The sequence below is a fragment of the Pectinophora gossypiella genome, unplaced genomic scaffold, assembly GCF_024362695.1.
Source record: "Pectinophora gossypiella unplaced genomic scaffold, ilPecGoss1.1 Pgos_58, whole genome shotgun sequence".
Taxonomy (NCBI): Eukaryota; Metazoa; Arthropoda; class Insecta; order Lepidoptera; family Gelechiidae; genus Pectinophora; species Pectinophora gossypiella.
The window spans coordinates 227,877-255,298 of record NW_026063268.1 but is presented as its reverse complement, the minus strand read 5'-3'; the positions used below and the strand labels follow the sequence as shown (position 1 = coordinate 255,298).

The 27,422-nt window shown below is 43.0% G+C and overlaps 1 protein-coding gene across 1 annotated transcript in view; it reads right to left on the bottom strand.

The window, feature by feature from the left end:
* LOC126381498 (uncharacterized) overlaps window positions 1–27,422 on the bottom strand; it is a 52,802-nt gene that overhangs the window by 4,835 nt on the left and 20,545 nt on the right. Inside the window, exons 27-48 of the mRNA XM_050030978.1 lie at window positions 27,251–27,411; window positions 25,344–25,425; window positions 24,369–24,548; window positions 23,899–23,985; window positions 21,522–21,623; window positions 20,729–20,875; window positions 20,027–20,169; window positions 19,344–19,535; window positions 18,800–18,907; window positions 17,464–17,681; window positions 16,658–16,831; window positions 15,652–15,748; window positions 14,840–14,941; window positions 14,203–14,306; window positions 13,749–13,902; window positions 12,667–12,722; window positions 11,629–11,782; window positions 10,755–10,881; window positions 4,415–4,524; window positions 3,295–3,459; window positions 2,559–2,657; window positions 2,153–2,234 (exon numbers count right to left, since the gene is read on the bottom strand). Of these exons, the coding sequence (XP_049886935.1) occupies window positions 2,153–2,234; window positions 2,559–2,657; window positions 3,295–3,459; window positions 4,415–4,524; window positions 10,755–10,881; window positions 11,629–11,782; window positions 12,667–12,722; window positions 13,749–13,902; window positions 14,203–14,306; window positions 14,840–14,941; window positions 15,652–15,748; window positions 16,658–16,831; window positions 17,464–17,681; window positions 18,800–18,907; window positions 19,344–19,535; window positions 20,027–20,169; window positions 20,729–20,875; window positions 21,522–21,623; window positions 23,899–23,985; window positions 24,369–24,548; window positions 25,344–25,425; window positions 27,251–27,411 (2,844 nt within the window). The remainder of the gene's footprint in view (window positions 1–2,152; window positions 2,235–2,558; window positions 2,658–3,294; window positions 3,460–4,414; window positions 4,525–10,754; window positions 10,882–11,628; window positions 11,783–12,666; window positions 12,723–13,748; window positions 13,903–14,202; window positions 14,307–14,839; window positions 14,942–15,651; window positions 15,749–16,657; window positions 16,832–17,463; window positions 17,682–18,799; window positions 18,908–19,343; window positions 19,536–20,026; window positions 20,170–20,728; window positions 20,876–21,521; window positions 21,624–23,898; window positions 23,986–24,368; window positions 24,549–25,343; window positions 25,426–27,250; window positions 27,412–27,422) is intronic.

The window sequence follows — 27,422 nt, the reverse complement described above, 5'->3', positions numbered from 1 at the left end:
AAAATCGGGTTTTACGCGTGTTACGAACATAATAAAACAATAGACAATGTCATTCGGCAAGCTAAGTGAGTTTGATGTGAGGTCCGGGTCGTGGTCGTCGTACGTAGACAGACTGGAGATGTACTTTAAGGTCAACAAGGTCGACAGAGAATTGAAGCTGCCAACGTTGATTGCAACTATGGGGGAGGAGGCATATGAGTTGCTCGTCAACCTCGCAAGTCCAAAGAAGCCATCGGAATTAACGTACGATGACGTGGTCGACTTGATGCGAAAACATTTACAACCGACACCGTCATTATTAGCGGAGAGATACCGATTTAGACAGAAACGACAGGGGAACGGAGAAGACATGGATTTCATGGGGCCCATCAATGGTAGAACCTATCTAGTCATCGTAGATGCTATGTCCAAGTGGTTGGAAGTATTTCAAGTGCCCAGTACCGCGGCCGGCGCTACTATAGAACGGTTACGGGAGCTATGGAGTAGGTGGGGACTGCCGAAGCAAATTATAAGTGACAATGGGCCACCTTTCACTAGTAAGGAATTCCAAAATTTTGTTTCGAAAGACGGCATTGAACATATTTTTACCGCACCATATCACCCCTCGTCGAATGGGGCTGCGGAAAATGCCGTAAAAACAATGAAAAGGGTTATTAAGAAAGCAATAGTAGATAATATTAATATCAATCAAGCGTTGCAAACATTTTTGTTATATTATAGGAACACAGAACACACGTCGACGGGCGAAAGTCCTGCTATATTAATGATGAATAGACGATTACGTACTCGGTTAGATATGTTAAAGCCAGATAGGGAAAATAAAGTACGACTAGCTCAAAAACGACAGTTGGACGCGGCCGGAGGAAAAACTGGTAGGAATATACAAGTAGGCGACGACGTATGGTACCGTCAATTTTTAAAAGGGGAGAAGTGGGTGCCAGGTAAGGTAACAGAGGCTTTAGGTACCACTAATTTCAAGGTCTCTGATGGTGATGGTGTACAATCCCATAGACATGTCGATCAGTTAAAACGTAGGTCACGGAGTTCACTCATTTTCCCCACAGATTCTAGGGAAACAGATAGTAGTCAAGAGACCAACAAGTCTGACGTGGTCAGGTCAGTGAGTGACCGGTCGGAGGGGTCGACGGAGCCGGGGTCACAGGCGTCGCCTGCCAGGGCGGCTACGACTTCGGACACGGAGTATGAGGAAGCGACGTCGGAACCGGAGTCTGGCAACCAGCCGATCGCAACCGCACCGACGTCGCCTAAGCCTATCCCTATATCGCCCCATACCCGTCCTATTCGGAGATGTAGATTAGGAAAAGAAGTTAGATATAAGTTTTAGCTGTAAGTTTGTTGTAAATGATAAGTTGTATAAGAGTAAATTTTTGTGTACCTATAAAAATTGTAATAGAATAGTTTAGTGGTTAAGATTTCTTGTAAGGGTTACTATAAGTTAAGTTGGTGTTGTAGTATGAATTAAGGGTGAAGGGATGTAATGTAGGTAGTATAATAATCATAATTGTATTTCTGTAATGAGGGTAGTGGCAGATGCAATCAGTCGAGAATATACCGTTGAACGATCAGCTGTGCGTATCATTGTTCCCTGTCCTAGTAAATACTTCAGTAAATATAAAATTTAGTTATGGCTGTATTTTGAAAAATGGGAGTAAACTGCATAAGTTAGATGCTTGAAATTTGATATGCACTCCCACACACACAAAGATCTCTCTTTTATAACACGCCACGCGGACGAAGTCGCGGGCGAAAGCTAGTTGGATATAAAACAGCTAACTCTTTTCTACTAAATAATAAAGTATCAATAGGATTTTCTTCTATCGTGTGGGTTGCAAGGTGAATATCAACCCTGGTGTCAGGGTTCCTATTGAGCCGCCAAAGGCCGCTGACATGGCTCATGTAACGACTACTTACTTACATCAGTAAGTAGTAACCGGGACCAACGGTTTAACATAACTTCTGTAGCACAGGTCATCTTACTTTCGGACAATCAGGTGATCAGTCTGCAATTGTCCAACCGAACTAAAGATCACAAATTGATTTTTGTGATATTTCCCTACATGGATTCGAACCCAGGACGTCTTGATGGTGAGACCGCTTAAGAAGGAGGTATAAGCTATTCTTGTATTAGTACCTCTAGGACTCCTGAAGAGTGCCACAGCAAAGTTGCCAGAAACAAACACTCCAGCCTTCTCTTCTCTGAAGAACTCTTGAAGCTGTATCAAAAATTCAAATTCAAAAATATCTTTATTCAGTAGGTAACATAGTTACACTTTGAATCGTCAATTTTTACATAACGAACGTCTCATCCACCTAAAACTACTGCAGCTTCTCACAACCTAATAAGACTAAGACAGTGCTTTAGTCCTAAATTTTAAAGCACTGTCTTACAGTCTTTTTAGAGGCGTCCGTAGTCTATAGGTTAACCTTTTTTTATATCTTTATTATTCAATGACAACTGTCAACATGACCGTCTGTACCATTTGCGTTTCGATTTTAAAATAAGTTGCGTTTGGTTACACTACAGTACAGATACTAACTTTTTCAAGTAGATCCTTGTCGACAGTTCCCTTCTGTCGCGACTGGTACACGACCACACGACACACACAGTTGCCTGGAGTGTAGAACTTGCGTAGAATCTGCAAAAAACAACAACAATATAGTGCTTCTGTTTAATTATAGGTCCCGGCAAACTTCTTGAGCATCGACCTTGACTGCGCACAACCGAATTTTAGATCTCTTTGGTGGTGCGTTACGGGGCGCGGGGGCGGGTGAGTCCCGCATCGACCGGCTATTGGTAGATCAGTTGACACTTCCCCCGCGCACTCTGTCTTCGTCCCTTTACCCGAATACAGCAGCCAATCAGCTCGCGACACCAAACACTTCAGGACCCCGATACCGACTCCGCCGGCGTCGACGATTTCCCTCATTCAGCGCTTATCGCTATCGACCCACTAGGGTCGATTAATTCTTTCAAATATTTTTCCTCTCAGACGACGCCCTGAGCCGAGGTTCGCGCCCAACTGGGCACCCTCAGGCCTGTTGTCTTAAACGTTGTACCGGGTGAGAGCCTTCAGCGCTCCCCATTTGTCCGGCCAAGTAGTTAATGCCACCTGCGGCAAATCTACAATAAGTCACGTCAAAAAAAAAAGGATCGTATATTACGTCCTTCGGACGCCGATACTTTTCAGTACCGTCTCTGAGCGGGATGTATTCGGAAGCCGCAACTACCAGGGGATTTGGTTTGATTTTGGAAAAGTATCTATCGAGGCCCACCTGTTCCACGGTGAGCACGTTGGTGTCTGCGGGCTTGTAGTGCAGATAGCTGTCCTGGTACAGCTGGTCTCCGCTGTCCAGCACCTGATCGAGGGTGGTGGAACACCAGCGACACACGTCTTCCACCCGCGACATGGCTACCGCCATCACAGAGCATGCTAACGCCTGGCGAGCGGGGAAAAAATACGTACACAGGAAATTCAGAAATACAATACAAAAGAGAAATAGGAAGAATACAACAGACTGCCATATTGCTAATTATCAATTCAAATTCAAAAATATCTTTATTCAGTAGGTAACATAGTTACAGATTGAATCGTCAATTTTTACATAACGAACGTCTCATCCGCCTAAAACTACTGCAGCTTCTCACAACCTGTATAGCCGGGGAAAAGAAGCTGCAAGAAAAACCTCTCTCTCTCTCAATCTCTTCTAGGCAACCATGACCCACGTAACATAAGCTCACGACTATATCCCAATTGGGGTAGTCAGAGGTGCATCCATCGCAAGATGAACTAAGTACCCACACCTCACCGAGCTTTCTGTTAGACCAACGTGATAGGTGAGCCGTATCGCCGTCTATAATGGTCGAGACAACTGTGTTAGTTACAATCGCACGTAACTCATCATCATCATCATCTTCTTAGCTTTACCCCGTTTTTCACAGGGTCCGCTTATCTAACCTGAAGATTTGATAGGTCCGGTATTTTATAGAAGCGACTGCCTGTCTGACCTTCGAAGAGAAAACCAGCTCAATATAGTTTAAATTTTGTTTTCGTATTCATATTTGGATCATAAATGATTATCACGAGCTCAACGGTGAAGGAAAAAATCGTGAGGAAACCTACACTATTGAGCCGCCAAAGGCCCCTGACTTGGCTCATGTAACGACTACTTACATTAATAAGTAAGTAGTAACCGGGACCAACGGCTTAACGTGCCTTCCATACGGATCGTCTTACTTTCGGATAATCCGGTGATCAGCCAAAGTCCTAACCAAACTAGGGGTCACAAAGTGATTTTTGTGATATGTCCCCACTGGGATTCGAACCCAGGGCCTCTGGATCGTGACCCCAACGCTCAACCACTGGGCCACGGAAGCCGTGGATGTCAATCTCACCTGGTTCCCTCTGGAAGCGTAAGGATACCGCTTGCATGCCATTGAGTGTTGCGCAGAGAGATACTGAGTGCCGTCGCTCAACACCAGCCAGCCATTGCTGTTCCTTTGACCTATAAATAACAAATATACTGTAAATGATCAGCAGCGAATGTATAAGTTACCCCGATACTGACCCCGCCGGCGTGGTCGACGATTTCCCTCATTCAGCGCTTGTCGCTATCGACCCACTAGGGTCGATTAATTCTTTCAAATATTTTTCCTCTCAGACGACGCCCTGAGCCGAGGTTCGCGCCCAACTGGGCACCCTCAGGCCTGTTGTATTAAACGTTGTACCGGGTGAGAGCCTTCAGCGCTCCCCATTTGTCCGGCCAAGTAGTTAATGCCATCTGCGGCAAATCTACAATAAGTCACGTCAAAAATAAAAAAAAAGAATGTATAAAAACGAGCGTGTGCGAGTGAGACAGATGGCGCGTCTCTCTCCTTCTCTTCTTCTCTAATATCTCCTCTAATAGGCTAAAGAGGAGCTCGGTGGCGCAGCGGTAAACGCGCTCGGTCTGCGATTGTTGAAGTTAAGCAACTTTCGCAAAGGCCGGTCATAGGATGGGTGACCACAAAAAAAAAGCTTTCATCTCGAGCTCCTCCGTGCTTCGGAAGGCACGTTAAGCCGTTGGTCCCGGCTGCATTAGCAGTCGTTAATAACCACCAATCCGCACTGGGCCCGCGTGATGGTTTAAGGCCCGATCTCCCTATCCATCCATAGGGAAGGCCCGTGCCCCAGCAGTGGGGACGTTAATGGGCTGGTGATGATGATGATGATGATGATGATGAGGCTAAAGTCACGTTTCATATTACCAGGTCAGAATAGAATCGTAAAAATCGTTTTCAAAATCACACCGATTAAAAGTGCCTGATAAAATTAACAGAGCAATCACCTATAATCAAATATCGTCTACTTACAGTGAAAGCAACGTAGGCGCTTTTTTAAAAAGTCACATAACTGTTGCCATAACCTCGCAGTAAACAAGCTAGTATTTTTTATTTAGTAGCTAGTAATTAGATACTAACTGAAATATTAAGTTATTTTGATTTGATTGTTTTGTTAAGCTCATTATATATTTTTTTGTATTTTAGTATTTTTTGTGGTTCAGCTGAAAATCAGCGTTGTGGCACTCCCTCAATGTCGGAGTGTCACAACACCTTGCTGAGCTGACGTCCCTTTTTAGAGATAAGGTTTAAATCCATTATTTTGTTAGCTATTCTATTCTGTGTACCACCTACTTATTTCCTAAATAAATGATTTTCTTTCTTCTTTCCTTCTTCAAATAAATCGCGGGTTTGTTTAAGAAAATCAGATTCGAAGATTAGCCTTTTATAATTTGTCTTTGACCCAGTCAAATACCCTATTAAATACAAATGCAAATATACTTTATTGCATACAACATACAAAACAAGTTTTACTATCTGGGGGTTTTATTGCTAAGCAGCAATTTTTCCCAGGCAACCACTGGCAACTTAAAGAAATCGCTGTTTTGTTTAAGAAATTCAGATTCAAATGTGATTTTTCAAAAAGGCGCTTACTTTGTTTTTACTTTAAGACGGCGATATTATAGGTAAAATCTACAAATAACACTTCTGATTTAAAACGCCTGATAAAATTTTAAGAGCAATCACCTAAGATCAAATCACTCAAAGAATGACAGGCGCCGATATTACTTTGTTCTGGCTCCTCGTTACCTACTTTAGACCCCGATGGCCATCCGAAGATTCCAAACTTGTCTTTGGAATTCTCATTACTTGATCCTGAACTGTCGTAGGACTTCCTGGTGGAAAAATCATCGGAATGGTTGTCTAGGTTTTGGGGGGAATTGTCCTTGGAAACATCTTTGGGAAAAACTTTAGAACTAATGTTAGCTTTGGAACTAAGGTTGGCTTTGGAATTAAGTTTCGCTTTGGAATTAATTTTAGATTTCTTTTTGGCATTAACTTTGGAACTGTCACTGGAATTATCGTCGGACGTTTTCTTGGACTTTTCACTGGAATCTTCGTTGGAATCTTTAGAATCTGCTTTGGAATCTTCGTTTGAATCATCATTGGAATTATCGTCAGAATTCTCCTCCGAAGACATTGTTTTTTTTTTATTTACTTAGTCATTTGAAAACAAATTTAACATTATGTATTGTTATTCAATCATCCATTGGAAACTGTTAATGATTTTTATTGACTTGGGATACTTATTAATTTTTGACAATATATTACGACTTTGACAGATGAACAGTGTCATTTGACGTTATTTTTTTTAATTGAAAAAGATTGTACTTTTCTTATTCAATCTATATAATATACAGAAATAATCATAAGTACAAAAAAGTATGAGAGAAATGAGGATAAAAACTGCCAATTTCTCCCACCAGGTGTCGCTACTGTTGAGCGTTTTGAAATTTTGACATACTTATTGTTTTGGTTATATTTTTACACTATAACCCTTTGCGCAGCGTTTAACTACAAAATCATAGTGTTATACTGGCCCCGATTCCTGCAGACACCTCCTAATTTTATTTTAAGTTATACCTGTTATTTTCTTATCCGCTGAAAAGGAAAGGGACGGATGATTGACAACAAGTTAATTTTAAAACGAATGAATAACCCGGGCGAATAAAATAGGCATCTCGCTGGTATGTAATCTGTTTGACGTGCTGTCTCATTAACTCTGTCGGGTTATTGGCCGATGTATTAGACGGTTGTTTTAGATTTCTGCTTAAAATTGACGTGTGTTCCATAATTTTTTGCCTGTCGATTACCCGTCCCTTTCTTTTTCAACAGATAAGAAAATGGCAGGTATAACTTAAAATAAAATTTGATGGCGTCTGCAGGAATTAGCACCATTTATTCCCTAAATACTTATCGGAAAGAATAAAACTTATTGCACACAACATACAAAACAAGTTTTTAAACACATGGGCGAAAGATTCAGTACAATCTGGCGACCTTATTGCTATGCAGCAATTTCTTCCAGGCAACCAGTGGCAACTTAAAGAAATCGCTGTTTTGTTTAAGAAATTCAGATTCAAATGTGATTTTTCAAAAAGGCGCTTACTTTGTTTTTACTTTAAGACGGCGATATTATAGGTAAAATCTACAAATAACACTTCTGATTTAAAACGCCTGAGAAAACATTTTTCACAAATTGGAGTTGTTTTTGCAGTCATTATTTTAGTATTCAACTAGCGACCCGCCCCGGCTTAGCTCGGGTGCAATAATGAGGAAAAAAAGAAATTATTTACGACATCATATTCAAAACCTCAAAAATAACAATATTTCTCCACCATTTAATGGATGTAATTGTACATATAAACCTTCCCCTTGAATCACTCTATCTATTAAAAAAACCGCATCAAAATCCGTTGCGTAGTTTTAAAGATTTAAGCGTACATAGGGATATAGGGACAGAAAAAGCGACTTTGTTTTATACTATGTAGTGATGAAGACTTGTAATGAAGTATTAGATAGATAGATAAAATACTTTATTGAGCACGATGGACACAAAATACAAAGATAAGGACAACATATACAGAAAAGCACAACAGGCAGCCTTATTACTCTTGCAGCAATTTCTTCCAGGCAACCTTCAGGTACAGGAAAATTTTGTACAAGTATAATAATAGCGGGTTAGTGCATTCTAACAAAATAAATAATTAAGAGAATTAATTAGATGCGTATATTAGATACCTCTGTATTTCAAATCCTCCCTGTCTCGGTCCTCTGTGGTCCTCAACGCGGCCGAACAAGTGGTGCTCCCGGGCAAATACCAGCGATCCTCCGACATGGTTATTTTTGCGCTCTCTACTTGGCCGGTCCCAGAGACATGTGTGTCATTTCGTTTATTTACACATTTTTACACAAACAACAAATATTTTTACGGTTTTAATTAAGTAATCCATTTTATTTCCGCAGTCTCATTAGATTATTGTTTCTCTTGTAATTATGTTTAATATTAGAGATGGCGATCTGAGATCGATTAATCGAAAAATCGATTTTTCGAGCCAAGAAAATCGATTTTTTAAATCGATATGTAGTACTGGATCGATTCATTGGATCGATACATCACCCTTTAAAATCGACATTCGATTTTTTTTGTTTTTGTATTAACCATACAATTAGTTGTAGGTGCCCGTATTACAAGAGTGCTGCCGGTTAATTACTCAAAAACTTACGAGATGGCTGTGTGTTTAGTTTCCTTCGCCTCACTTCTCTTCAATAGAAAAAAGTTACGTTTATAATCTGTGACTTTTTATATCTGTTCTGTGATTGCGTCATCACATCATTCGATTAAAGATCGTTAATTATAACATTCGTCTTATTTTGAATAGAATTGATTAATACTTATATTGTAATAGAAAATTGGAAAAAAGATCGATTTTTTGGAAATCGATATTTTAGATCTCGATTTTTTTGTGGATCGATTCATCAGGTCACGATTCGAATCGATTTAAAAATCGATCTTTTTTGGAATGTATCGCCATCCCTATTTAATATTTTCTTGTTGTTTTGGTTTAAATTCGCCTTATAAAAGGCAGGCAAAGATCTGAGGACCATACAGCCTTGAATTTACTGGTTTAATATTCGAAAATCGCGACCAAAATAGGCCTAAGTCTGTTCTTTAGTTTTCAATATCCAATTTAGGATTTTGACATTAAGTGCATCTGAATTATTTTGTCATTAATGTCATCTTGCGCGATATTATATTCATCATTATTCGACTAAAGAGATTCTATTTAAAGAAATTAACTTTTCAGCCTACGTTCCTCAAAAACAAAATACTATAGATGGCGCTGTAAGTACAGATTTTTCTTCGTTTAACCTTCTTTCATGGATAACAAACATATTATGCATCTTTTATCAGGCTTTTCGGCGGGAAACGGGAACGGGACAGTTGCTTTCTTCATCGAGTAATCTAAATAATTAATTCGAAGTGGTGTTTTGTGGTTAATGATCGCATTAAGTTAGTCGGAAGACATTCGCGAGTGTTATTATATTGGAGTATTCAATAAACAAAGTGTATCTGCCTATTTTCGCTTCGTGCTGGGAAGCCGCTTCATAACTCAAAAGTTTATGCGGACTTTTGAGTTAATTCGTTTGGGGTTCGGAGTAGGAGTCTACTCCGAGGGTGGGGGCTTAGGTTTCATCATCATCACCTTTCATCATTTCATTAATCATCAAGAAAAAAAATACGTAAGACATGGCTGTATGGGCATAGTTCCCTTTGCCTTACCCTTCGGGGAAAACCAAAACAAAAAAAAATGTTTTTGGGTATAAATGATGACCCTTTTTATTACACCCAGGCACAATTACATCTTCCACCCATTATTATTCTGATCAAACCGCGGCGCGGGTTTACACAAGTCTGCTCATAATGACAACGTACTTTTCTATCTGCATAACCTATCTAGGGTAACCTTTAAGTAGCTTAAGTTGGTTTGTTAAATACCTACTTTATTATATGTTCTGTTTTATAAGCTGTTGGTTATCTAAATAAAATAAATAAAAAAATAAAGAAACGCAATAAAAGTAGCTACAATTTTATACATAATGTGATCCAAATATCAAGCAACAATTATTTTTATATATGCTTCTGCCTTCTGGTCTGCGATTGTTGAAGTTAAGCAACTTTCGCAAAGGCCGGTCATAGGATGGGTGACCACAAAAAGAAAAATTTTCATTTCGAGCTCCTCCGTGCTTCGGAAAGCACGTTAAGCCGTTGGTCCCGGCTGCATTAGCAGTCGTTAAAAACCACCAATCCGCACCCGATCTCCCTACCCATCCATAGGGAAGGCCCGTGCCCCAGCAGTGGGGACGTTAATGGGCTGGTGATGATGATGAGGTTATGAACACCTCCAGTTCCTTTTTAAATCAGGTAATAAAATGTTACTTTTGTGGGATATATTCGTAATCAGAAGCGTATTTTGAAAAATCATTATAGTCATCATGAAAAATTATTTTAATATTCAAAAAATAATAATACACACAGTAGACTTACTAAAATTGATCTGATGACGCACACATAAGTGTGTATAAAGGATAGAATAATTAGCAACTATTAACATTATTAAACCTTAATACGCTCAAGACATAAGACTCGCGCTCTTTCGAGACTCAAGTTCTATTTTAGTGCTCGAAAGACTGAAGCTCGGTTCGACTCAAGACTCGGAGTTTAGTTAGTTCACTGAGTCGTGTAAAATTGAGCCGAGTCTAAGAATTAGGACTTAAAAGACTCGAGTTCTTAACATCTCTAGATCCGAGCGGGGAGCGCGGAATGTGTTAAAAGGTCCCAGATGCTCCTCACCTTTATACTTGACGTCTTCCCGGTCGCGCTCGTCGGCCGCCTTCTGCGCGTCCAGACAAGTGGTGCTCCCGGGCGGGTGCTTGCGATCCTTCTCCTCAGCACGCCGCTTCTGGCCGTCCAGGCCGACCTGGTCACATGGATATATCGCCATTAGTTGGAAGAAACATAACATAAGCTCGCAACTATACAAGGTGTTAGTGACATCGTAACGAATACTGAGGGAGATGATTCAGACCACGATTCTCTGGTATTTAATGTGTTCCTTTAGTTATTAAATAACTTGTAATGTAAGTACCCTCATTGATTTAAAAGATGTGTTGCTGTTGCAGTTTCTTGTTATTTCTTCTCCTCAGCTATAACACCTTGCGAAATGACGTAAATTCAACTATGTTACATTGCCCTTCAACAAGATTATCCATGATAATTACGTTGAATAAATGATTCTGATTCTGAGTTGATATCAAGCGGAATTTTCCATCGTAAAAGTAAAGAATTGAAAATAATTTAAAAACACACAAAAAATACATGAATTTTGCGACGAAAAATTTCATTTGATATTAACTCAGAAACATGGTCTGAATCATCCACCTCAGTATTCGTTACGACGTCACTAACACCCTGAATACAAGGTCTATGAGAAAATGCGAATAAATTATGTTTGCGTTGTTCAATGGTCAAGTGGAATGGAGATTCCACTCCAATCTCATCAGCCATCCCGTGATCATGGCACTTTCAACAGTGTCGAAATATCGGGAGTCTCATATTCCTATTTTAAACGCGGTAAGAACCCCCCGTTATTATGTGTTTTAATTATAGTAAACCATATTGAATAATTGTTGGCTGACCCAAATAAAAATAAAAAAAAAATACTTACCTTGCTAGTAGCAGGCACGGCCTTAGTCCCGGGCGGCACGGTTAGCAGCGGCGGATCGTTCTTCATCTTCTTAATGGGGTGGACAGTGAGTGACATTGCGTATATCACGAACTCGTGCTTCGGGCGCTCCACCACCGGAATGTTTTGGAGGTAGCTGCGAAATCATACATACATAAATAGCCTATACAGGGTGTTAGCGACATCGTAACGAACAAAAATAAGACCGTTTACTTGATTGTAATGACCTAGGAGAACATTTATGAAACGAAAAGAAAAGATGCAGGTCGTGTCGTATCAGGAGATGAAGGTTTTGGCGGGAAGAAGAGAGGAATGGCGATTACTCCACCGACAAGAGCGCAGCTCTTAAATAAAGAGAGACTTGAAAGGACATGGAAAGGACCTAACGCGCATTTTGTATGTGACCCGCTGTCGCCGGTTCAACCCCACTCTCTTTTACTACTACTCCTGCAAACAGATAACTACGACAGCTCTACTGCTTCTCAAATTCCACAGCTACAAAGTAAGACGATCCGTGCTTCGGAAGGCACGTTAAGCCGTTGGTCCCGGTTACTACATACTGATGTAAGTAAGCAGTCGTTACATGAGCCATGTCAGGGGTCTTTGGCGGCTCAATAGTAATCCTGACACCAGGGTTGATGAGGTTGGTATTTCACCTCACAACCCACACGATAATCATCATCATCATCAGCCCATTAACGTCCCCACTGTTGGGGCACGGGCCTTCCCTATGGATGGATAGGGAGATCGGGCCTTAAACCACCACGCGGGCCCAGTGCGGATTGGTGGTTATTAACGACTGCTAATGCAGCCGGGACCAACGGCTTAACGTGCCTTCCGAAGCACGGAGGAGCTCGAGATGAAAACTTTTTTTTTTGTGGTCACCCATCCTATGACCGGCCTCTGCGAAAGTTGCTTTACTTCAACAATCGCGGACCGAGCGCGTTTACCGCTGCGCCACCGAGCTCCTCTGCCACACGATAAGAAGAAGAATAATTATGAGATTTGAAAGTTACTAACGCATAAGCCATCAACTTCGGTGAAGTGAATGTCAAAACACAGGCGGCTCCATCATCCTATAAAGCAATTATTAAATTAACAATATTACGATAGATAAATTGGAGATATCCTCACAGAAGGTTCAGCACGATCTGCTCTGAACCAGCGTGCATGCGTCATCATCAACTTAAGAGCCACGCTCGGATCTTGTCGGTGCAGCATTTTCCATGCTACTTTTTTACGGGAAAATACTCTAGTACTCTGTCTAGTGCTCGCAGTACTCTGTCTGACGCGAGTGGGATGGCGCCCAGAGTAGTCTATTTCAAAGCCGTACTAGGACTCCTGTCCTCCGCCTCTGAATACTACTGACAGTTACTGCTGCCCTCTGCCAGGTTCCAGGTTACAGTCCCTGTGACTTGCCCCTTCCGTCCTGCATTGCCGTACCGATGGCTCCCATCACCACCTATGCAACCGTTGAGGTCTTCACCCGTATCCCTGGGCAAGGGTAATGAGCATGCATGCATGAAACAATTATTATTGATGAACGTGGAGGAAGCAAGAGAAGTGTGTCAGGATCGAAGCAAATGAAATAGCTTAGTTTACTTTTTACTAAACGTCAAAACACGAAATTACTATAGAATTTGTATGAAAAAGCACACTGTGACGTCATAGAAAAACGTGATAAAATGTCGTACTTATTATTACGTTTTTCTTGATTAAAATTCATAAATACGTTAATTAAAAAAAAGAAAATGTCTTGTAGATTAACGCACGGCGACTCTCATTTCATTCAGGCGATTCTCTGCATCATGCGTGGCAGTGTGAGAATCGCCTTACTCTTGCTTGTCTTCATGCAAATAAATGGTCTATCTGTTTGGCATCGATCCACTAGGGTCGATTAATCCTTTCATATATTCTTCCTCTCAGACGACGCCCTGAGCCAAGGTTCGCGCCCAACTGGGCTCCCTCAGGCCTGTTGTCTTAAACGTTGTACCGGGTGAGAGCCTTCAGCGCTCCCCATTTGTCCGGCCAAGTAGTTAATGCCATCTGCGGCGAATCTACAATAAGTCACGTCAAAAAAGAGATTGGCACAGCCGTCATACCATGGCGTCTATCCGGAGGCCGGTGGGGCCGCAGGCGTGGGGCTCCATCATGTAGTAAGAGGGTGCTCCGATGACGCGCCAGACCGCCACCGCGTGTGGTACCGACCACAGGATGCCGTGCGTGTGACGCTCGAAGAAGCGCTCCAGCGCAGCCCTGGATTGGATGACAGGTAACAATGATTCTTCCTAAGGGGGCGAATACGGGATGGAAAATGGTCGCAGGCGGAAAGTTAGTTACCAACATAATTTACACTATATTAGGTAGGTCATATGAACGAACAACTGTGTGTATTAAATTATACATACATACATACATAAACTCACACCTGTACTCCCTAATGGGGGGGATATGTCCCCAGGAATCGAACCCGGGACCTCCGGATCGTGAGCGCAACACTCAACCACTGGACCACAGAGGTTGTTTAGCTATACGATAGAGAAGGGTTTCCCTCACCTAACAGTCATCTCTGATGGCTCCTTCTGTTCCAATCTGCCGCTGAACGCATGCTCTAACTCATAACGCACGTAGTTAGAACCAAGCACGAATCTCTTCAACACCTGGAAAGTATCAATTTAGTGGGCAAAACATGCGTAAACGTAAACAGCCTATAGAGTGTTAGTGACATCGTAACGATAACTGAGGACTTATTCAGGCCATGATTCTGAGTTGATATCAAGTGGAATTTTCCGTCGCAAAAGTATAGACCTGAAAATAGTTTAAGAAACATTAAAATGTCCGTGAATTTTCCGACAGGAAATTCCACTTGATATTAACTTAGAATCATGGCCTGAATCATCCCCGTCAGTATTTGTTACGTTGTCACTAACACCCATACGTACTACCTGTACATACATTGCTGTATCGCATACATCGCTGTTATGCAACGTTATGTTATGTCATGCTACGTTATGCTGTGTTACGCTATGTTATGGTATGCTACGTTATGCTGTGTTATGCTATGTTATGGTATGCTACGTTATGCTGTGTTATGCTATGTTATGGTATGCTACGTTATGCTGTGTTATGCTATGTTATGGTATGCTACGTTATGCTGTGTTATGCTATGTTATGCGCCGCGGTGTCATGTTACCTGAAGAGGAAGCAGCACGTCTTCTCCTGGACGGAACTCGTAACCCAGTGCAGCCAATGACGCAGTGAACAACTTGCAGCCAATACCAAGTATTTCGTCCACCTGTAGGAATAAAGTGAAATTTACTTGACACCAGAGTTGGTGACTTTGCAACATGCATAAGGTCACTTGTAGCAGTCCACGGAAGTCCACCAGAAACATTGGGGGTAAAAATGATTTATGGGGGTGGGATGTCACGGTAAGTATGGGAAAACTTCCAGATCTACGAAAACTGTTCCGCATCAGGGAAACACCCTATGGTCTGGCGAAACAATCAAACCTAGACATTTTTTTTTCTTATAACGTCTTTAAACATTAGCCAAATTTTATCGCCCGTGAAAAAGAACAAAATGGCGGAAAAACAAGATGGCCGCCATACTTTTACAAAGTATTCTATATTTTGCTCAACTGTTAGAGGTAGGTGGGACATTTTCGAATAAATGTTATTCGTGTTGATATAGGAATGTAACACAACACACGCGAAGCTGCTTCTGTAGCAATCGCACCATCTAGTATTAGAGGGGTTCAGAAATGGAATAAAGTTATTTTACTCGAACTCAGTTCAAGATACACGTCACACACACACAGTATATAAAAAATCAGCCAGTAACGGTTACACTGTTTTATCCAGTCACCTCTAGCGCCACCTATATTCCCTCAGTAGTATTACCGTTGCGTTGTCAATGCGTCAATTCGTCTTCTACGTAGTCCCATCGCCAACCACTAGATGGCGCTGTTAGTTTAGATTGTTTCTTATACTACTTTATACGTACAGTTTTCCTGGTCCAGAGATGCGGACGGCGCACGTGAGACATGCACGCGGCAACGATCGCGCTCGCCGACGACTGCAGTAGAGCATCCCTGATGAACCTGGGATACAGCATAAACATAACATAAGCATACGAGAGCCTCCGTGGTCCACTGGTTGAGCATTGTGCTCACAATCCGGAGTTCCCGGGTTTAGATCCCGATAGGGACAAATTGCTTTGTGACTTGTGACCCCTAGTTTGGTTAGGACAATACAGGCTGATCACCAGATTGTCCAAAAGTAAGATGATTGTGAAGCCGTTGGTCTCGGTAATTACTTACTGATGTAAGTACGTAGTCGTTACATGAGTCATGTCTGTGGCCTTTGGTGAGTCAATCATAACCCTGACATCAGGGTTGATGAAGCTGGTAATCTGCCTCACAACCCTCACAATAGAGAAAGAAGACGACTATATCCCAATTGGGCAAGTCACAGGTACATCCATCACAAGATGAACTAAGTACCCACACCTCCCCGAGTTTTCTGTTAGACCAACGTGATAGGTGGTGAGCCGCATTACCGTATATCATGGTCCAGCCAACTGTGTTATAGCCATAACTAAGAAACGGGCTCCAACATCACAAACCCCACCACACTCGCTATGACAAGTGATAACCGATTTGAAAGACGCATCCAAAGACAAGCCACGAGCAAGTGAAAACGCCTCAGATGACTCGAAAGACGCCTCGATAAAAGACGCTTCGACGAAAGACACCTGGATGAATGATGCTTCGACGAAAGACTTCTTGGTGAGAGATGCCGAGACGCTTCGACGAAAGACGCCTCGATGAAAGACGCCTCGATGAAAGACGCTTCGACGAAAGACGCCTCGATGAAAGACGCTTCGATAAAAGACGTCTTTAAACTCTTTAACGATGCTTCGAAAGACCTCTCAAGAAAAGACGCCCTGAAATACTTCTCTAAAGACATATTACGCTTTTGAAGAGGTCAGAGACGTAAACAATACAAACTTGTTCAGGTCCGCAGGGCGGCTACCGCGCAGGATGGTGCGCCCCCTGGCGGTCTCCACGTAAGCAGTCAGCACCTTCCACTCGTAGCCCTCGTCGGGCACCGCGCCCTGCGGCGACACCGGGCTTGGCGTCTTCGCGAACTCCCAGAAGACTTTCACAGCTGATATCGAATACCTGGTGGAAAGGCAGAAGTTTAAACAACATAACATAATACGTAACATACTTGAGCTCACGATGAGTGATGTGCTGTAAAAAAAGTAAACTAAAAAGGCGCAAAAGACAAGTAAGATCTGGGGGATTAAAATGGCCATATCGAAGCAATTCAACTAGGAAAGCAATATTGCTATTTGACAGTTGTTTGCATTGCGCACTTACTTTTTTATGGGCATATGTCAAATTGCAATATTGCTTTCTTAGATGAATTGCTTCGATGTGGCCATTTTAATCCCCCAGAGCGCACAAAAACGGACAATTTGAACAAAATATGCAGCCAGTACTGTCCTTAGTATCAATAAAGAGGTTTTACAAGAGGAACATTAAAAAAAAAAAGTTTTTTTAAGAACGTCTAGGGCCCTTTGGCGTGGTTTTTCTTGCAGCTTCTTTTCCCCGGCTATACAGGTTGTTAGAAGCTGCAGTTGTTTTAGGCGGATGAGACGTTCGTTATGTAAAAAATGTCGATTCAAAGTGTATCTATGTACCTACTGAATAAAGATATTTTTGAATTTGAATGGTGGTCAAGTGAATAGGCAACTATCATGCTTAAATAAGGAGGGGCTTCTAAACGCAGTTTGACGAGTTTGACCAACTTGTTAGTTCCCGGGCGCGCCAGCTCATCAATATTATGCTTGAATGTCTCGGCGAGCTCATCCAGGGTGGAGAACAGCACCAGGCCAGCAGCTCCACCGGGGGATATCTTCCCGGTGGGGCCAATGCTGTGGGGGTCCCAGTAGCAGAAAGCCTTGTCGTCAGCCGCCTTCCACACCCCAACGCAGTAGTCCTTCGCGCAGATCACGCCATGTTTGTGCTGGTGAAGGCAAGTGAAAGAACATAGCATAACGTACATAAACTGCTGGGTACAGGCCTCCCCTCAATCAACCGGAGGGGGTATGGACCGTACTTCACCACGCTCCTCCACTGCGTGTTACTGGAGGTATTTCGGCTAGTAGGCCAGGATCAACTAACGAAGCTTCCGAAGCACGGAATCGTCTTAATTTTTTGGACAATCAGGTTATTCAGTCTGCAATGTCCATGCCAGAAAGGATAGTCTCACAAAGTGATGCAATCAATGTTCCCATCGGGAATCGAACCTGGACTTCCACATCGTGAGCCCAACGCTCTAACTACTAGACCAAGGAGCAAACCGTAAGCTCACGACTATATTATCCAAGTGAGGGACTTTATATGTTGCGTGATATTTGGATCAGATTTGTACAGAATTATGTTATTATTACCTATATTGCTACTCTTTATTTTGATCAGAAGATTAATGGGTGGAAGATGTGTTGTACCTTGGTGTAATAACAATGGTCATCATTTTATTTAATACCCAATAACACAAACATTTTTTTTTTTTAAAGAACGTCTACGGCCCTGTGCCGAGGTTTTTCTTGCAGCTTCTTTTCCCCGGCTATACAGGTTGTGAGAAGCTGCAGTAGTTTTAGGCGGATGAGACGTTCGTTATGTAAAAATTGACGATTCAAAGTGTAACTATGTTACCTATTGAATAAAGATATTTTTGATTTTTGAATTTGAATTAACGATGCATATGTCTGAAATCCATAAAATTAGAAGGATAAATGAAGGCCGCGTTATGCAGCGCCATCTATATTATTACTTTTATTAGGGAATGTGGCATGGAAAGTGCCTTGGATCCGTCAGATCGTGTGCGGTGAAGCCAACTAGTTGACCAGCTAGTTCCGTCCACATGCAACAGATGGCGCCACCATTCAATAACGCAGTCCTGAAACGCGCTATCGAAGTTTACGCAGCGTGACGCATATATACAACTTCCAAACATAACACCGTACCAACTTGTGGCTTAGTTCGGTACCATAAAAATATCCTTTAGCAGTACACCCTCGCTACCAAATGTGAGTCAAAGCTCTTACCATTAATTGTGACAAATAACAGTAAAAAACTTACCCCAGCCTCGAAGAACTTCTTCAACCCTCGTTTGAGGTTCAGCACGCCACCAGTATCGCCAGCTTTGACATCCCCATTCACCACGTTGCCTTCCACCTCAAGTTTTACCTGACAGCCAAACAAGTGTTATCAAAATCAATGCCAGTAAAGCTGGCACCATGGGCTTTCAATACATTATAACCAGTAAATTTGCAGGAGTATTGAAGTTTTTTTTTGGCGTGACTTATTGTAGATTTGCCGCAGATGGCATTAACTACTTGGCCGGACAATGGGGAGCGCTGAAGGCTCTCACCCGGTACAACGTTTAAGACAACAGGCCTGAGGGTGCCCAGTTGGGCGCGAACCTTGGCTCAGGGCTTTGTCTAATAGGGAAAATATTTGAAAGAATTAATCGACTCTAGTGGGTCGATAGCGATAAGCGTTGATTGAGGGAATTCGTCAACCACGCCGGCGGGGTTGGTGTCGGGGTCCTGAAGTGAGCAGGCCAGTTGAAAGAACGCTTATTAGGGTACGCGTGATCGTATGTATGTATGTGTGTACTCACATTGAAGTTGGTGACGTGGAACTCCTTCTGCACCTCAGAAGGCACGAGTCTAGGCCGTTGTCGCGCGGAAGGCACCGACATCGTGTATAAGCGGTCGCCATACTTCAAGACACCGTCTATAAGCGACGGCTTCCAATGAACGTAGGGCTCTATGTTGTCAACGACTATGCCCATTACTGCATTCGCTGCGTCCTGGGGTAATAACCAACCATTGATTTGCAAGAACACAAAAGAGAAGAAAGAATAGAGAAGAAAGAATAGAGAAGGAAAGAGAAATGGTATTGGTATACGCGGGCCGTTTCCCTCAACTCCACGTCTGAGCGCCTATTTTGCGTGACACCAGAAACGACTGGATCACTCCAGCCAGCCTAATTCCCCAGGGAAATCTGACAATCCTCCCATATTGCTGACCACCTCGGGGACGCACCCCGTCAGGCCAAGGTGCCTGGCCTGGTAGTTGGCGACCAGTAGAACATGTCACGAGTCATCGCATTGGATGCCTCATGACGGGTACAGGCGTCGTGGTAGACCACGACAGATATGGCGTGACGACTTGGACACTGGAGGGACTGGCTGGAGTACGCACTCAACCGCGAAAAATGGAAAGAGGAAGGGGAAACCATTGCCCAGCAGTGGGGTCTTGTAGACCAGATTGGATCATAATACCACGTAGTTCATAATACCTGGTTATCCCGGTTAGGCTTGTCCATGAAGTAGTTCTCATTCTGCGCGACCCTGCCCCTGACGGAGGCGACGGTGCGGCCCATCCTCATGAAATACTTGCCCATCGCGGCGTCATCCAGGGGCTCCACCAAAGCTTCTTCCTCTGGACGAGAAAGTTTGGTATTAGATGGACCGTTCACGAGGTAGCAGTGGTGGTAGCTGATCCACTGATGCTGGCTGATGCTGCTGGTGTTGTGTTTCCCGACGCGTAATATGAGTCATCGACGTGAAGTCAGAGGACCCGAGCGGGACAAGGGTGAGAGTGGAGTCAGTAGTAACCCGGAACAACGTGCCTTCCAAAGCACGGTTCACCTCACTTTCAGACAATCGGGTGATCTGCTAGCAATTTCCTAACCAAACTAGAGATCACATTTGTGATATGTGGGAACCGAGACTCGAACCCGGGACATCAGATTCAGGAGTACAGATGATATGACACCAATGTGAGCTACACCCTTTTTTTTGACGTGACTTATTGTAGATTTGCCGGAAATGGCATTATGGCGATGAGGGCTCTGACCTGGTACAAAACTCAGCAGGTCTAAGGAAGTCGAGGAGCGAACCTCAGCCCAGAGCGTAGTATGACAGGATTACTTATATTTGAAAAGAATCGATCCTAGCAGGTCGATAGCGATAAGCGCCGGGTATCGGGGTATTCTCACCGGCAGCGACATCTTCGCCCTCCTCAGCGTCTCCCTTGGCGCCAGGCTTCTTCTCCTTCAGCAGGGAGGTGAGTTCGTTGGTCACCGTAACTGGGTACAACCAGTACGGCGCAATCATCTGTTTGTTGTCCAAACCGCCCTTCTCCACTGAAAATCAGAAATAATCATTTGTTAGATTTAACGAGCTCCTCCGTGCTTCGGAAGGCACGTTAAGTCGTCAATAACCACCAATCCGCACTGGGCCCGCGTGGTGGTTTAAGGCCCGATCTCCCTATCCATCCATAGGGAAGGCCCGTGCCCCAGCAGTGGGGACGTTAATGGGCTGGTGATGATAGGTGATGATAGATTAAACGAAAGAGTCGCAGTGGTGGCCCAGTTGGAAGAACGCTTCATTCTCAATGTGAGATCGCATTCATTTGTTTTCGAATCCATGTTTGTATCGTAAATGATTATCACGTGGCTCAGCGGTGAAGGAAAACATCGTGAGGAAACCTACGTACCCAAAAAATGCGTTTCGGAGACCTAACCTGTCGTGGGCTAGGTTTCCCTTTGCGGGTTGGAAGGTCAGACAAGCAGTCGCTACTGTAAAAAAACCGGACCTGTCAGGTTGTCAGGTCTTAAGGTTAGGTAAGCGGACCCTGTGAAGACGGGGTAACGCTAAGAAGATAGTTTTTATGATATGTGCCAACCGGGAAACGAACCCAGGGTCTCCAGGGAGACCAATGCTCTTATCTTTCTTTGCTCTTAATGCTCCACGAAGGCCGTTTACTAGCACGTCAAGAAGGTCACTCACCGAGTTTATCAATAAACTCTCCAGGACTAGCAAACACCATCAGCACAGGACAGGACTCTGGAGGGACGAACTCTGGTTCCGGTTCCGGTAAAGCTTCACCCTCTGAAAGTAGAAGTATCAATAAGTATTTCCTGCATCACGCACCATTCTCGGACGAAGGTCTCCAGTAGCAAGAATGTGCATACAGTACAACTACTGTCAAAGTAAAAATTCTACAGTAGATATATTTGGTGACAGTCTGGCCGCTTTAAAGCGTATTTTATTAAGTTAGTGGCCCCGATTCCTGCAAACACCGCCTAATTTTATTTTAAGTTATATCCGTCATTTTCATATCCGTCGAAAAGGAAAGGGACGGATGATTCACAGCTCTTAATTTTAGGAAGAATGAGTAAATGAATGTGTCGGGTTATTGACTGATGTAAAATTTTTAGGCGGTTGGTTTAGATTTGTGCTTAAAATTGACGTTTGTTCCATAAATTTTATGCTTGTCAATTACCCGTCCCTTTCCTTTTCGGCGGATAAGAAAATGACAGATATAACTTAAAATAAAATTAGATGGTATTTACAGGAATTAGCACCAATAACTTACTTACCTTCTTTTTAAATTTACTTCGTTCTGTAATGTGGATATAATTTCGAAAATGGGGTGAACTCCTATAATTGCCGTGCATTTCGAAATTGTACACGCAAAAAAAAAAAAAATTAATGTCATGTAAGAAATGTACTGTGTTGGAGTTCCATGAATAAATAAATAAATAAATAAATAAGTAGACGTTAAAATCTGATCATCATTTGGAGGAACATGAGGGAATTCCCAGGATACGTTCACCAAAAACAATATAGATGGCGCTGTACAGCTTTAACGTGACAATTAGGTACTTACACATAAACGGCCTATATACGTCCCACTGCTGGGCACAGGCCTCCCCTCAGGGGGTACGGAGCATACTCCACCACGCTGCTCCAATGCGGGTTGGTGGAGGTGTTTTTACGGCTAATAGCCGGGACCAACGGCTTAACGTGCCCTCCGAAGCACGGAATCATCTTACTTTTTAGGACAATCAGGTGATTCAAGCCTGAAAAGTCCTTACCAAACAAAGGACAGTCTCACAAAGTGATTTCGACAATGTCCCCATCGGGAATCGAACCCGGACCTCCAGATCGTGAGCCTAACGCTCTAACCACTAGACCACGGAGGATGTTATGTTAATTAGGTACTTACTTACCTATTTTCTCATTACTCGGGAACATAATTATTCTAAAATACAATGTATCTGATGATCTGGTGTAATGATCTGGTAAAGTTCGCGGGAAGCCGCTGGATGCGGGCAGCGCAGGACCGATCGTCGTGGAGATCCTTGAGGAGGCCTATGCCCGGCAGTGGGCGTCGTACGGCTGATGATTATGATGACAATGTAATGGCGTAATGGCAGAAGCATAAATAAAAATAAATGTTGCTTGATCACATTATGTATAGACACACCGTCAAAAAAAAAAAAAAAAACATCACATCACACATCATCACATTATGTTTATGCATTATGTTATGTGTCTATCTGCGAGGAACTATAATTGGCTTTCTGTTTTTACCATAAGTTGCTACTAAATTAATTATAGCTGTTGTTTCTCCGAACATTAAATAAATAAATAAATAAAATAGAATTATGTTGCTACATATATTACTTCTCTTTATTTTGATCAGAATAATAATGGGTGGAAGATGTAATTGTGTTATGTGTAACAAAAAGGATCATCATGCATATGTTTGTCATCCTTGAAATTAGAAGGTTAAACGAAGAAAAATCTATACAGCGCCATCTATATTGTTTTTGAGAAACGTAGCCTGGACAGTCCCTCATTGACCTAATGCGCTAGGATTATTAAGAGGAAGGAAAGATCGAAACATGACCTTTGACGGGATTTGAACCCTCTGCTCTTGACAAGTCAGCACATCGAAAAGATGCCAGTTTGTCGGTATACAGACTGCACTTCGGAGAGTGTGCCCGCGATCTTCACGAGCTCATTCCACCATCCCTCTCTTATCTTCGGACTCCCAGACGTACGGCCGGGTTCCATCCCTATTTGGTAACCCCCAACTATTCACACAAAGCGCCTCGCATCGTTCTTCATTATGCGCACTGCTAGGGAGTGGAATTCTCTGCCGTCTTCTGTATTTCCTAATGCATATAACCCGGGTGCTTTCAAGGTCAGAGTGAACAGGCACTATCTTAGGCCTCGTCAATGCCTTTGGGCAAGTCTGGGGCCAAGAACAAACACATCAAAGGTAAAAAAAAAGAGTCCCCGCCCTGGGCGTTTAACCAAGTTGCAAAAGATGATGACAATCGACAATGACTTTACCACCGTGAAATGATCTTACCACCACCAGCCTCTTCATCTTCCTCCTCTTCGCCACCTCCTTCTCCTGTCATCTCATCCTTGATGCGCTGGAGACGAAGCTCGTCACCTGCACAATAAATGTTCATCATCATTAATTTAAGAGCCACGCTCTTTTCGGTGTAGCAGTCTCCATGCTCCTTTTTTGGGAGAAATGGGTAGTGGTTTTCCTCTTGCCTTCCGCCCCGCATTTCTCTGTCTGACGCGAGTGGTTTGGCGCCCAGAGTAGTTTCGTACTAGGACTCCAGTCCTCCGCCTCTGAATAGTACTGACAATGTTCTGACTGTTCGTTAGTCACTCGAGAACAGCTGAACCTATTTGGCTAATTTTACTCTTGAAATATCCGTGGAAGTCCAGGGAAGGTTTAAACGATGAGAAAACGTGGAAAAGGGTAATACGAAGTTCGCCAGTTCATGTACTTCTTAATAGATAAGCCATGCACAAAGAACTTACCCTTCTTAATCCTCTGCGGCGTCAGCAGCCCCTTATGCAGCGTGGGCGCAGGATCAAACGCCACCACCTTGCCACCAGCTGCCATCCACAATCCCAGCTGGTGGTAGTCTCCCAGCAGCAGAGACACCGTCGTCGGCTTGCTCGTATCGTACCACATCTTGAAGAGAAGGTCTTTCATCTCTGTTGAAGAAGGTAGCTAGGTGAAGACCGTATACCGCATGGGTTTGTGTGTGGAGGAAGCAAGAGAAGTGTGTCAGGATCGAAACAAATGGAATTCCATAGTCTCTGCTTACCATCATCTCTCTAGCAATATTCCGTTTTTCACAGGGTCCGCTTACCTAACTTGAAGGTTTGATAGGTACGGTTTTTGCAGATGCGACTGCCTGTCTCCTTCCAACCCGCGAAGGGAAAACTAGCCCAATAGAAGTTAGGTTACTGGAATGTGGGTTTCCTCACGATGTTGTCCTTCACCGCTGAGCACGTGATAATATTTTTTTTGATCCCTATGTCATATTCATCATCATCATCATATTCATCATCAGCCCGACATATAACGGCCTCGTGGTCCAGTGGTTGAGCGTTATGCTCGCGATCCGGAGGTGCCGGGTTCGAATCCCAATGGGGACAAATCACAAAAAACACTTTGTGATCCCTAGTTTGCTTAATATATTACAGGCTTATCACTTGATTGTCCAAAAGTAAGATGATCCGTGCTTCGAAAGGATCTTTACTGATGTAAGTACGTAGTCGTTACATGAGCCATGTCAGGGGTCTTTGGTGGCTCAATAATAGCCCTGAAACCAGAGTTGATGAGGTTGGTACTCCACCTCACAACCCACACGATAGAAGATATGAGCCGGATATGTAGATCTTACGAGGAAGTTAACCCACTGACGACTTTTACGGAACTGAGTTAGATAGAGGAGCTGAGCCCATTAAACTTCCAAAGCCTAAGCAAATTATCAACATCATTACGTTTCATTGGTTCCTCTTTAGGCATTTCTTCCCCTTCACCGAGCTCCCTTTCGTTTTCCTCTTCTTCTTCGCCACCGCCTTCCTGTGAATGAACAAGAGCGTCAGATTTTAGAAACAGTCCATGTCGGAGTCAGTCTCGCTTGGGAAATAGGCCAAACGGGAAATAGAGTACTTCACTGGGTCAAAGATAAATTATAAAATGCTAATCCAGAAACAGGAGTCAGTCTAAGATGTTCAAAAATCAATCTCATTTTACTTGTCGACTTCATAATCATCATAAGCCCATTAACGCCCCCACTGCTGGGGCACGGGCCTTCCCTATGGATGGATAGGGAGATCGGGCCTTAAACCTACACGCGGGCCCAGTGCGGATTGATGGTTATTAACGACTGCTAATGCAGCCGGGACCAACGGCTTAACGTGCGTTCCGAAGCACGGAGGAGCTCGAGATGAAAACTTTTTTTTTTGTGGTCCATCCTATCACCGGCCTTTGCGAAAGTTGCTTAACTTCAACAATCGCAGACCGAGCGCGTTTACCGCTGCGCCACCGAGCTCCTATCGAATTTTATTAGTGGATTAAGTAAAAATAAGTACCACGCTTTTTCCATACAAATTCAAAAAAAACTTTCGTTTTGACGTTTTGTAAAAAGTATCTTATTTGACTAGGCTGTCAAGTAGCATATTGCCCTTTTGTGAAATAGGGTTTTTTTTATTTATTAATGTAAATTTGTGTGCTATAAAGTGTTTAATTATTATTTATTAGAGTTGAAGGCCGTCCCCCTGCCGCTATTTATTATAATTACCAAAACGGTGTGCTCACGTAGCCTCAATGTGCGCGGGAGTTCACTGTAAAGTTAGGCTACATAAGTCATCTTCGGGCGCATCAGCGTCGCGCCGACTAGGAGTCGAAGTGGTCGCCAGGGCCGAAATCGGTCGGATTTTTTATTTTTGACGTGACTTATTGTAGATTTGCCGCAGATGGCATTAACTACTTGGCCGGACAAATGGGGAGCGCTGAAGGCTCTCACCCGGTACAACGTTTAAGACAACAGGCCTGAGGGTGCCCAGTTGGGCGCGAACCTCGGCTCAGGGCGTCGTCTGAGAGGAAAAATATTTGAAAGAATTAATCGACCCTAGTGGGTCGATAGCGATAAGCGCTGAATGAGGGAAATCGTCGACGCCGGCGGAGTCGGTATCGGGGTCCTGAAGTGTTTGGTGTCGCGAGCTGGTTGGCTGCCTCTATGGTTAGAGTAATCGGGTCGTCGGGATCGTATATTACGTCCTTCGGACGCCGATACAAAAATAGAATAAAAGAAAGAGCTGCATAAAAAAAAATCTATTTAAATTGATTTAAAATAAGTACGTGTTTTGTTTCTTTCTTTATTTTGTTTGTTATTAGTAAGTTGAACTGACTACTGAAGAGTAAGTACTCAAAGATATACTGTACTCACTAATATTATTACTATTATGTCTATTATTTTAATGTTTTAAATGTATATGTGTGTCGTAGATTTTACCTAAATAAACTTTTTTATTATTATTGTATGTCTTTTTCATATCTCGGTCCTATGGAGGCCCGGACTTTTGGAAGGCGTGCGTGGGGCCGAAGCCAACACGTAGAGGCCCCTTAAGACAGTTTAATCTAAATGTGGTGTGACACCAACCGGCGATTATCCCTGTATGCACTATGGGAGTGCACCCAAAGACAATCCCCGGTTCGTGTAGGACTATTGCAGATTATGGGAACCTTAAGTGTGTCATTGATACATGTGTTATTTTAAGCTGTATGTTTTTCCTTAAAAAAATAATAATAATAATAAAAATACTTTTCAGTACCGTCCCTAAGCGGGATGTATTCGAAATCGGTCGGAGATCATCATCATCATTACAATGAAGTGCACACTCACTCCAAGTTTGTCAGGCAGCCGCAGCGGCAGGCGCGTCGACTCGCCCACCTCTATGGAGAACGTGTTGACACCCATCTCGAACTTCTCCGACAGATCTTCCACGTTGATATCCTTGCGGCCAGTCTTCTTCACGTGGTTCTTGTAGTACTCGGAGCCAGCCTCTGTTGGTTGT